Genomic DNA, 12876 nt, shown 5'->3' with positions numbered 1-12876 from the left:
GAGTTGGTCAAATATTATTTAACCCTCACCCCACTATATTTTTAATTGTGCTGATGAACTTACAAAGTAGGCAAGCTTCCTAACACTGAGGTACATTCCCAAACCCAAATACTACCTGGTTCCAACTACATATATATACACACATATTTGTTTGAAAACTAACAGTACATAAGGAGACACAGTGAACACTAGAGCTTAAAATTCATTCAAGGAACTACACTTCAGAATCACTCTTGTTCCACCTACACAGTGACTCTCAATCCCAGATTGAGATTTTACAGTCCTAGATACATCAACTCTCTGAAGTAGTATTCATTTTGTTCTGTGCACTGCTGAATTACTAATGCCCCAAATAAACCTTTATTTGGCACATACTAGACACCACAAGCAAATTAAAAATAAGCATATACAATTATGTAAAAAAGAACAAACCACAGACTCATTATCTAGTGAAGAAGTTAGATATGATTACACCCCAAAAAGGGAACAATATTAATCCATGTGAGTAGTGCTTTTTGACAAACATAAGGACAGAAGCATCAGAAATTCTGAGCAAGCAGCCTAACTCAAACAGATCACACAGTAGAAAAGGGCAGACTAGAGGAGCCACAGGAACCCACCTCTATTTCTGCTGAATATTGAAACCAAACACCCACACACGTTTCTGGTCAACTAGAACCTACTATGGAAAGAAGAATAAGCCCATCCTTAGCTAAACATGAAATACAACAGAAATCTGAGAATCCCAGCTGAGATACTAAGCCAGGGTCTTAACTTGGTGATAGGGACTTGAATTCACTTACCCATTTGTCATGAAACAATATTAAAACCAAGCAATGTCTGGCACACTATAACAGATTACTATAGTCTTGCTGGAAATGAAAGATCCAACTAAGGCAAAAATTATTCAGAACCTGAAAGTTGGGTCGTACAAGACATATGCTACCCTGTGGTATTAGGTGCAGGCTTATAAAGAACAAACAGGAGTCCAGAGGGACAGCTTTTTAATGAAGAGACTGGCGGAGGCAAAGCCTTAAAGCAGGGAAGGATAAAGCATCCTGAAGAGCAAGAACCAAACCATGGTCATGGTTGGCAGGACATGTGGAAGACAGGACAGCATCACCAGAACAGGTAACTGGCAAACTCTGGATGGCTGGAGTAGATCTCATTACACAGCAAAGGAGACAATGTACGCTGGAGGGCAAATTAACCCAGCTGGCCTAGATGGTACACAACTTTACTCCCAGTAGCTGGGAAGCAGAAACTAGTGGATATTTGTGAATTCCAGGCCAGGCAGGGTGGCACTGAGAACTTATACTAAAAAGAAAACAAAAACAAACAAAAGCAAAACCAACAATATAAAACACGCAAACAAAACAAAAGAGAGGGAAAAGAACTTTTTGTTTTTTTAAGAACGGATACAGCAACGAGCATAGTGCAATATGAAAAGAGAAATGTGAAATGAGCAAACTATGAAGTTTGTTACTTCTCAGTAACATGATTCTAGGAACACAAGAGAAACAGAATTGTATGTTTACATCTGATCATTAAGAAGATCAAGTAAAGGCTGAGGAGGTAGCTTAGTCAGTGAAGTACTTACTTGCATTGTAATCATAAGGGCCTGAGTTCGATCCCCAAAACAGAAATAAAAGCTCAGGCATGGCTGCTTATACTGTAATGTCATTACTACAGAGGAAGAGCCAGGATGATCTCTGGGGTGGACTACCAACCCAGCCTCTTGGGCAATCTAAGCCAGTGTCTCAAAGAAAGAAAGATGACAATAAGACATGTCTTCTTTGGTTGTCCTCTGGCCTTCCCATGAAGAGGAGTGCCCCCAATCTGCACACACACAGAGACAGACAGAGAGCAGAGAGAGACAGAATAAGAGAGAGCAAAGTTGTAGCATTTAAACACAGAAACTTAATACTACATACCATTAATCAATATTACTATGGAATCTCAGAAGTTTAGAAATAATATAATGTTAAATACTTCATGAAGATAAAGGGAAGATAATCTCTATCACAGAATATTCTAATGTTATGGTTAAAGGATAAAAAGGTTAGCGCAAACAAAAAACAACCAACCAACCAAACAGAAACAACCCTGAGCAGTTACTGGTAGAGATGGCTCAGCAGGTGAGAGGACCCACTCCTGTTGCACAGAACTGTGCTACCATGACAGATCACAACTACCCAGAACTCCAGTTTTAGGGCTATGATGTCTTCTAGCTCCTACACGCACCAGGCATGCAAGAGGTTCAATTCCATTCATGCAGGTAAAACACTCATACATATATGTGACAGAAAATAAATCTTAAAAAAACTAAATTTCATCCGCTGAAAAATGAAGTCAAGGTGGGGGACTGATCTTTAGTAAACTGCTAAGCCTTGCACTGTTTCAATTGGAATGACACATACTTCTGAGTGTCTTATACCTGAGCTAATAAGTCTGATGAGAGTGTACCTTTCTTGTCAGTTCCAAGATCCAAAACCAAAAATACATACCCCCAGATATTGCCCATATTCTAGAAATATTCTTCCTATCTTCTCAGTAGAGGATAACTTTATCCCCAAGACAACAAAAGTTATTTTATCTAGCAAATAGGGCAACTCCTTTCTTTGAACACAGGTTCTCTAGAAGAATTCAAAATGATCTTCCATGTCAGTAAAATCCTCATGGTTTCTTCACAACAGTCATTTCTACAGAAGAATCAATCTCTCTACACCAAGACCTTAAGTTATGCAGCTGGGAACTGCATATTGCACCAGCAGGTCACTGAGAATAAAACTGATGCGAGATCGTCTTATGTTTTGGTAACTGGCAAGAAAGGTGCACACATCTGTCACTGTTCAGTGCTGAGGAATTGGGAGAATACTGTGTGCTCCTTTTCACTATGTTTTCTACAAAGCAAGGTCCTATGGCTGTAAGGTATTTTACAAGTGACAGGACAAAGGCAGGCCTAGGCTACAAGGAGGGAAAAACCATGCCTAAGATATGTGTTTGTTGAAACACCACAAAATGGAAGCCATCCCACATAACCAACCTTAGAGACACTCAAGTGACCTACATGAAGAAGGTAACAATCAGGACGCAGATTAGTCTGTTGCTGTTAAGCTGTTTGAGCTAAAATACTTTTAGTGAGAAGGAAGTGACAGCTATGTCTATAGTGAGTGAGCTTCTGGTGTCCCTGTCTCCATGCTCCTTGTGAGATCACTGTGTCAACATTAGCACTCTTATAGAGAGCCAATACTCAGGGCTCACTAGGAGAGGGAGTTGGTCTGTCCTCTGGGTTGATAAGGACATACTTGATAGCAGATTTTACAGAAAGTGTTAATATAAGACAAGAAATAAAACAATTAAGATAATAAGTAAACTAATAACACAAGACTTCATACTGCATATCAGCATTCATGTTTTCAGTTATCATTCATGAAGTAATTGACATACTATATTCTATAGTAATAAAATTGATAAAAATACACCTTTAAGTAACTTTTCTCTTTTTCTTTCTAAAATTTTTATGTCATGCGCACTGCTGTTTTGCCTGAAGGTATGTCTGTATAAGGTGTCAAATTCCCTGGAACTGGAGTTACAGACAGCTGTGATCTGCCAGGGTGGGTGCTGGGAAATGAACCTGGGTCCTCTGGAAGAGCAGCCTATATTGTTAACCACTAAGCCTTTGCTCCAGCCCATATATGGGTATCTTTAGGGATGTACATAAGGAAAGTAACAGAAATATAGTGAAAATTGGCATAATATAATTTTAACAAAAAAATTTTTTTTAATCTAAAGCACAGCAAACCGTTCCATGAAAACCATTCTGGTGGACTCTTCATCTATGTAGCTGTCACAGTGCCCAACAGTCACCCTCCCATCATTCTTCCCAGAGAAATGATAATGCATGCGCACATAAAGACTTTATATCAATGTTATTCCTAGGAAGAGTAAGACAGAATTAGGAAGAGAGATGCATGTCTTCAGCAGGAAACCCAGCAAACAGTTATTGTAGCTATGCTGTGGAATACTGAGAGACAGACCTAAGAAACAAACTTCTAAATACATCTTTATTAAATTAAGATATAATTATGTTAGCTTGTTGCCTTCTCAGTGCGACACATTCTTAATGTTTCCTGGGAAATCCTGTTTCTAAGCTACCACACTTTTTTTGAGATTTTGAGGATATTAACAACTTCTCTGTAACAATCATATGTACCTTATGGCATGGACAGTGTGCTTTCTTAGAGGCGTCATCGAGGGAACAGAGGCAGGGTTTCTCAGTGCCAACAGAACAGGGTGCTGTCCCAGATCTGAAACACAGGGCGAGGTTGGGAGAAACCTCCCTATGTACTGCTCAATGACATTCCTCAGCAACTGATTCAAGTAGGCATTTGGATTTTGAGACTGGCAGCATACAATACATATGCCCTATACAGAGGAAAATAAGGAAAAAGAAAAACGCTAAAAGGCAATCTTTCAAATAGTGTTTAGGAATTTACTAACACATTCTCCAGCATTAATATTCATGGTAAAATTGTACCTTCTCACCGTCAAGTAGGACTTCTGGGATCATGAATAGGTAAGGCATACAGAGCTGACTTTGGATAACACATACAGTGTGCAATCAAATCAAGTATATATATTTTAGGAGCACGATCAAAGGAAGTAAGGTGAACATACAGGAAGAGACAAGGAATGTGTTTCTTCCTCTCTTCCTCCTGCACACAACACTTGACTACAGATCACCAACTACATACCCATGCCATTTCTGAACTATGACATACATGTGCCACCAGTCTTTTTTACAGTATTTAAAAATCAAAACTCAGTTTGCTATCAAAGAGAAAGGTAAAAGAGTAAAAGCCCACCCCACAGAGCTTAGACGGCCAATCCCAGAGGCACAGGCAGGTGGAAGGCAGTTACTTATCACTCGGCCATTTTGGCTAAGAACATAATATTTAAGCTTAAAAACAAAGATCATATAATGAAATAGAATTTTTTTTTTTAAACAACTTGTAATGGGAGAGGGATGCAGATGCTTGGGCTTGGGCGTCTTAGAAGTTTTTCTATGTGATATGATATTCAAGTGCTTTATATTCATTATTTCATTTCAATTTGTAGAATAAAGGAGTTAATACTACATTTCCATCCTACAGTCAAAGAAACTGAGGTTCAGAAAAATAAAGAGCTTAAAAGAAGTCAAAGGAACTCACAGTATTTTGCTGCATGTATACTGATAAATCCTTCCATGTGCATGAGAGTTAGTGAAATGCTCTCATATTTAAAACTTAGAAATGATTAAATCCATTCCCTTGGAGAAAGAAAGAGTTTTCTACATGTCAGTTATGATTCCACTGCAGCCATAATTGGTTGCTTATCCAGGAACAAACTCTGAAAGTTCATTTGTTGTGAAAATCAGTGCAGAACTGCTGAAATACTGGCAAGAACACAACTAAATGAACCATAGTGGCACCCACTTGTCCTGTCTCTTGAGTGCTGTGTTTAAGAAACGTACACAGCTAGAAGACGATGGGCAATGAATCCCATACACTCAAAGAGGACAGAGTACATTTAACAACTAAAGATCAGTTTTCTGACAGGTCTGTCAAGTGGGTAATTCTATAAAAGTCTCAATTTATATTTACAAATTTTACAAGTAAACTAGGTTTAAGAGGACCATGTAGAACAAACACTCCAACTTTCCTGGTACTTACACTCTGCTCACACAGCTATTTGTTCCATCAGGCCCATGTGCTTGATGACACAGTAAACTTTGACTTAAATCCCATCATAAACACTTAACTAGAGTCAGCTTAAAACTTCTCAGAAATCTCAAAGCTTTGCTTAAAAAAAAAAAAAAAATCCACCATGGAAGAGACTGCATGTTAACTAATTGAAACCTGCCCCGATCACCTCGGCTTCTTTGGGGAGCCTCAAAATTTAGAAAGGTCTAACTTTCTGTATTGCACACTAATGAAATACATCAGTATTTGAGACTGTCCAGGGGACACCATTATTTACACATTCCACATTATTTCAAACTAAAGTTCCTAAAAAGCCAGTTTTTTCTCTATGTATTCCAGCCTGGCCCATAACTCATGGGTCCTGGCATCACGGGTATGTGTCACAGAGTCTAGTGCAAAAAAACAAACCAAAACAAAGAACAACAACAACAACAACAACAGAAACCCCACAATTTTTATCTTCATTGCTGCTTCTCTAGAATTCTCCAGTTTAGTTACCAGCACCACATTCTAGACTCTACTGGTCTAGTCTAGGAAGCATTCATTTCTGTTTTTCCACCATATTTAGCATGTATTTTTAATCAGAGCTCATCAGTTTCCAACATTGCCTTAGTTTAAACCTTCTAGTATTTCAATAAACTAATCACTGCCTCCTGGGTCTTAAGTCTAACTCCCACACCAGCACAATTTTTCTCAAATACAAGTAGAACTTTTACTTCTCTGCTCCTAACCTACCAGCACTTCCTATGTGTGAGATGAAGCCCACATTCTTGGCACTGAATATAAAGCAATCTATCACAAGTCTCTTCCTAGATGATTTTCCAGCCACAACACAACCATTTGCCTTTCCCCATTATGCTAGATTTTTTTTTTTTTCTTAAAGCTCTTTCCTTTGTCTTGGTTATGTTACTGGCTGGTTTTGTGTGTCTTCTTGACACAAGCTAGAGTCTTCAGAGAGGAAGGAGCCTCAGTTGAGGAAATGACTCCATGATACCTGGCTGTAGGCCATCTGTAAGGCATTTTCTTACTTAGTGACTGATGAGTGAGGGCCCAGGACATTTTGGGTGATCCCATTCCTGGGCTAGTCATCCTCTGTTCTACAAGACATCAGGCTGAGCAAGCCACATAAAACAAGCCAGTGAGCAGCTCCCTCCAAGGCCTTTATCAGCTCTCACATTTAGGATCCTGCCTCTTTCACCTTTGTTTTCAAAGACAACCCCAAAGTCATTTAAACCTTTTTCAATGGATACGCCTCATAGGTGCATGTACTCCGGGGATTAAAACGTCTAGCTTTTCAATCTGAATTTCAGACTAGACTTTGAGGCAGTTTCCACGCTCGGCACACCTGTAGATAGAGAGGAAGCGTCTTCTGAATTGCAGTCAGCATGGGTCCAGGCAGCTCCTTGTCTTGCTGTAGCACTGTATGTGGCAGCAACAAACAGTCTATTATCCGAAAAAGTAGCTTCTGTGCTTTAGAGGTGGCAAAGATGTGTGCCCATGACTTAACAAGAATTCCTAAGAAAGAAGACGAACAGCTTCAGTTACAATTATGTCCTAATCGGAGTATTTTCTTACTTTAAAAACAACTTATTTTATCATAGAAACAAGTCAAAATAGACAGCAGGGGAAAAAAACAAAAAACAAAAAACAAGGAAGACAAACGAGATGAAATGGCAAAGGCCAAGCCAGCGGGAATACAGAGATGGGCACTGAAGGGAGACTGGTACAATCGCAACCAAGAAAACGGGAAGAATAAACAAAGGCACAGGGACAATGAAATGACATATGACATACAAAGAAAGAGAACTAAATCAAAGCCAAACCAACTTTCTCCAGTCCATCACACCCTCAGAAAGACAATTATGAAGGGGAGTTGAAGGTACTACCAATGTACCAATTCCTCTTTTTCAGAAGTTATTTAACTATTATTAGAGTCCCAGATACTCTCTTTAACCTGGGATGTAGTTTTAATGCCTTCCACTAGCAGCCTTGTATACAAAGAGGAGCAGTATCCTGAGTTAGGAACCAGAGATTTTAAATGGTTCCACCTGCACCTATGGTTATGATACCCCAACCCTCACACACTGAGTCAGGCTCAGACTCGCCAGCCTTTATACTTGCTTTTTTTCCATTATGTTCTAAGTCTTCTATGTAAAGAAAACAGCAAGTTACTTGTTCTAACTAATGAGTAATTTACTAGCCATATAACCCATTCCTACATTTAAGACATAGACAGATGGAAAGAATCTAGAGCTATATGTTCGCAAAACCAGCTCAAGGCAAAACAACAACAAAAGCCCTCATGAGCAAAATCTTGCCCAAAATGCACAAATCATCAATGCCCACGGGACTCTGTGATTCCTAACACAGTCATCATGTACTCTGTAATGTAAAGACATACTTCTGTAATCATCCACTTACCTTGGCAAAAACTAAATCTGGAGATGTCAGAAACTTTCTTAGAGACTAATAAATCATACGCTTGAGTTAAAATAATACAGCTCTTACTGTTGAACTGATAATAAATCTTTCCACTAACTTTTTTTTCCTAAAATTAAGTAATCTGAATTGCAATACTGCTTTCGGGGCCTTCTACATTATCCACATTTCCACAGTTTCACATTTTCCTTTATCTTTCACAACAAAGATAAAAGGTTTCAGACAGCCCAAATAAGGTTTATTTATACATCCACAAGATTAAAGGGAATAGATACAAGGTTTTGGCCATAGAGGTAAAATTTAAAAAAACAAAAAAACAAAACTTACATTCTCTATAAAACTTCTAAGGAAATTTTTCTCATTTCCTTTTATTCAGTCCCTATTTTTGGCTAGCAACATGGTCTAGTCAACAAAGATATTCAAATTACTGACTTCCTAAAGAAACATCAACCCCATCGTTACAGAACAAGTACAAAAAGACTTCTTTGGCAAAGAGAAAACTTAGTGTGTGAGGAATAAGGTTTGGAGCCTTGTCGCTGGTTTATACCAATCCTCTGTGGACCTCCTTCATGCAGAGAACACCGGGAACAACAAAGGGAAGTGATGACTTTCTGGTGGTCTACCTTCTAGTCAAGTGTAGGTAAACATTAACAGAAGGTTCATCTTAGTGGTTTTGGGTATTCACAATGTGATTCAAATGGGCCATTTGCAGCAGTTAGCTTGGACATATATTCTATTATCATAATTAATATCAGTATCAACAAAAGCACAGCAAAAAATGAGGGCCAGCATGAATTATTTCAGCAAACCACTGTATTTTATGCTTTCTTATGCCTGCACGTAGAATTAAGTGATGTAGTCTATATATTTCTTTCAACTTAGATTTTACTGGCTTGAGTAAAGGAAATGCAGCAAAAACATGTATGAAATACATACCCATTATCCCGTAAGTCAGCTGCAACCCTGCACTGGAAACTTTTTTCCCCAAATAAGGCTTTATATATTTTAATACTTCACCAAGGTATTCTAAGGACTTTGTGACCATGGCAGATTTATCAGAAAATGTCTGCAGAGTCCTGTAAGTCACACCAACAGCCTACAAATAAAGGAAAGCATGGTTTACACATTCCAAGTCTTAGACAACACAAACTTTGAAAACTAATTTTTTTATTTCTTTCTCACTACACATGTATCTTATACTTAGGGCTTCATCCTTAAATTTCCAATAAAGACTCACAAACATTAAAACAAGTGAAATCCAGGCATTGGTGGTGCTTACATTTAATCCTAGCACTCAGGAGGCAGAGACAGGAGGATTTCTGAAGTCAAGGCCAGCCAGGTCTACTGAGTGAGTTCTAGGACAGTTAGGGGCTACATGAGAAACCATGTCTCAAAACAAACAAACAAACAAAACCCAAATAAACAAAAAAACAAAAACCTGAAGTGAAGAGTTAAATTTTACCTTTTATAACTAAAGGTCAATGGAAGAATTAACAAACAAACAAACAAAAACAATTCATCAGTAGTTATTTACAGGACTTAAGATTCACAAAATCATTAGGGAGAAGAAACATTAAACTGTTATACAAGAAGCTTATAGTCAGCTAAAGCTTTCAAAAAGGTTGGTTCATAATCCACATGACTGGAAATCTTCAAATTCCTACAGGAGAGGAGCAAGTAGCATTGCCAAATTCTTACAAGGAAAATCTCTTAGTTCAGCTCTATGATATGAATTGATGTCCCCCCACAATTTACAGCTTAAAGAATATTCTTAATGAGACATCAGCTAGCTAGCTAGCTAAGTTGTCTTAGTGGAGACCTCAGGAAAATTCGGTTGAGAGGCTAAAGATGGGACAAACCAAGCAGTGGTCAACAGAAATGTGAGGTGAGTAAGTAAGAAGAGGAAGAAGAGGCAATAACAAACCCTCCAAGCTTTCGAGGAGCGTGAGTGTAAGCAGGCTGTAAAAAGCTAGAAAAGAATCAAGATGTAACCCTAGAATGGATTGGAAAGTTTGAGGAAAGTTTTCAGATCACATTGAGAGCTCACAAAGGATTTCAATGGCCTACATTGAGACCAAAACAGCACCAGAGTAATGTGATCTTCCTTACCAGCTCCTAGTGGGTAAATCAGCGGACAAAGCAAGGGGCTATATTGTCTAATACAGGTCTAACTACGGTAGGTAAACAAGGAAGCACAGCCTTGAGGGAAAGCAGAAGTAGGTCATGTGGAATGAAGAAGAGGGAAGAGGAAAGAAGCCCAGTGGCGGAGGCAAATGTATTTTAGTAACCAACCCTTTTTTTATTTGGCTTTCGCTATTTGAAAATTTCATTCCTCAGAAGTTCACAAACTTTTGATCTCCTATCCCTTATAAGCACAAATACCTTGAAACTTTTATTGTTTAGGTCAAGATACACACGCAAAGAGAAAGAGGACGGTGCTGGTAGGTGCTGAGTAGGGGCACAATGAATGAAGAATGTCCAATCTCACAAACACACAAAGCTAGAAAGTATTTTGAAAGCTGTTTCAAATAACTTTGTTTCATATTCCTGTTTCAAATAGGAAGTTTTCCATTCTATTATGCCCAAATTTTCAAGTGACATTTCTTAGAGGTCAATAGTAACTAAAATTGGACACTCTCATGGACTCGAAAACACATCAATAAAACAAAATTCAGAACTCTGAATTCTGAATGAATTCATCTTTTACTCATGAGTGGCTGCTAAATACTTTTAGAAATTTGTAAAGTTAATGAGTGATATTGCTTCCCAATGTTGCCATTTCCATCCTGGGAAAAAAATGATACCATCCCATTCCCACAGAAGCTTTTAAATATCAGGGAGCTCTCAGCTCATGAAGGTTCATGTAAATTTCCCAAATTTTAATTCTCTTGAAAACCTGAACTGTTTTATTAGCAACAGATCCTGTCAGTTGTTTTCTTTGAAGTGATAGGCTTACTTACTTCATTCATTTCTGAAAAAAAGAAATGTCTGCCAAATGCCCAAGTCTGAATAATCACATTTTGTCAGTTTTCTTTCAAGATAAAAGCAGCGAGCGCAGCTTGTGACTCATGTGCTCACAGGCTCTTTCTTGAGACAATGGACTGCTTTGGCACACTGAAGCCCCTTCACGTGCACTCTGAAGTTTCATTTGGAGAATGAGCTTAAGGGTTGAAATTTCATGAGCATTTAAATCTTATTCCCTAATTAATACTATTCCTAAATGAACTAGCTTTACTTCTTTAATTTATAAAAGTATAAATTTTAATACATATCATAATCTGAGGCCATAGTGCTGGTTCATGCTTTCACTTTCACAAAATTTGTGAAAACGTCATTATGGCTTTGGAATAAAGAACATCATGAGATGGTATCAGTAACTCACAGGAGTGTATAAACCAGATTTGAATAGTTGTGATCATGATGCCTAAGTAAGTATGTTTAACTTTAATTTCTTCCAGACTAAAAAAACATTTATCTCTACATTTTCAAATAGATAAAAATATGTATTTGAAATATATGTGTAATATGAATAATATGTATATGTAATATGTGTAGTGGTTTGAAAGAAAATGGCCCCATAGGCTCACAGAGAGTGGCACTATTAGGTGTGGTCTGGTTGGAGTAGATGTGGCCTTCTAGGAGAAAGTGTGTAACTGTGGGAGTGAGCTTTGAAGTCTTCTATGCTCAAGCTACACCCAGTGTGGCACACAGTCTCCTGCTGCTGCCCTCGATCAAGATGTAGAACTCTCAGCTCCACCTCCAGCACCATGTCTAGCTGAATACTGCCATCCCTCTCACCATGAGAATCATGGACCAACCTTCTGAAACTGTTAGTCAGCCCTAATTAAATGTTTTCCTTTTTAAGACTTGGCATGATCATCGAACGTCTTCACAGCAATAGAAACCCTACTAAAACAATATATATATATATATTATGTGTAATATATACATACAAATATATATAGATAATATACATGTACACACACATATACACTTTTCTTTTTAAATTTAATGTGTGCAATTCTCTCAGAGGTAAGAAGACAGTAAATCCCCCAGAACTGAAGGTAACATTGTAAGCGGCCTTGTTGGTGTTCAGAATTAAACCTGGGTCCTCTTTAAGAGCAGCAAGTACTCTTACTCAATGAATCATCTCTCCAGCCCCATAATGTGTTCTCAGTACTTTGATAACTCCGTATATACCATACCATACTATTATTTCCATGTAGAAAAAGCACATTAAGCCCAACATTAGTATGCTATTTATACAAACAAACAAAAAAAGCCCACATTTAAGAATGGGCCTTAGTATTTGGGGCTTTAACGTTTTGGAGTAATTCTTGCTGTGATTCTCTTATGAGAATGGTTTACTATATCTACACTCAGTAGGTTTTATATTGGATTCTTGCTTTCATTCTCTAAGTCAGGAATTTACAAAGTGTAAGACAAGGGGAGTGTATATAACTAGTCATGGACACTCAGTGCTAAGGTTCTCTGGTCAACAAAAATCTGATGTTTTGCCACAAATTGTTGCTGCAGAAATAACTGTTCTGGGTAACTTCATTGGGAAAAGACTCACAGAAACTTTTTGGGTTGGGGTGTTTTGTGTTTGGGTGGGTTGGTTCTTTGATGTCCAGATTTCATGCCATGTACCTTTCCTCTGTCTCCTGTTCTTTTTCATCCTTTTTCTGTGACA

The 12876-nt window shown here is 38.1% G+C and overlaps 1 protein-coding gene across 6 annotated transcripts in view; it reads right to left on the bottom strand.

Moving 5' to 3' along the window:
• The window catches only part of Mms22l (MMS22-like, DNA repair protein), a 106500-nt gene that overhangs the window by 7489 nt on the left and 86135 nt on the right, over positions 1-12876 (bottom strand). For 3 of the 6 annotated variants that reach the window (NM_199467.3, XM_006537730.4, XM_011249970.3), the window contains 3 exons: positions 9120-9279; positions 7090-7259; positions 4217-4428 (listed from right to left, as the gene is read on the bottom strand). In NM_199467.3, coding sequence (NP_955761.2) covers positions 4217-4428; positions 7090-7259; positions 9120-9279 — 542 coding nt within the window. Of the gene's footprint in view, positions 1-1600; positions 1840-4216; positions 4429-7089; positions 7260-9119; positions 9280-12876 lie in introns of all 6 variants that reach the window. The other 3 variants (XR_003954900.1, XR_003954899.1, NR_149739.1) reach the window with 2 other exon arrangements.

This window comes from Mus musculus, chromosome 4 (genome assembly GCF_000001635.26).
Source record: "Mus musculus strain C57BL/6J chromosome 4, GRCm38.p6 C57BL/6J".
NCBI lineage: Eukaryota > Metazoa > Chordata > Mammalia > Rodentia > Muridae > Mus > Mus musculus.
This window is presented reverse-complemented; position numbering and strand designations above follow the sequence as displayed.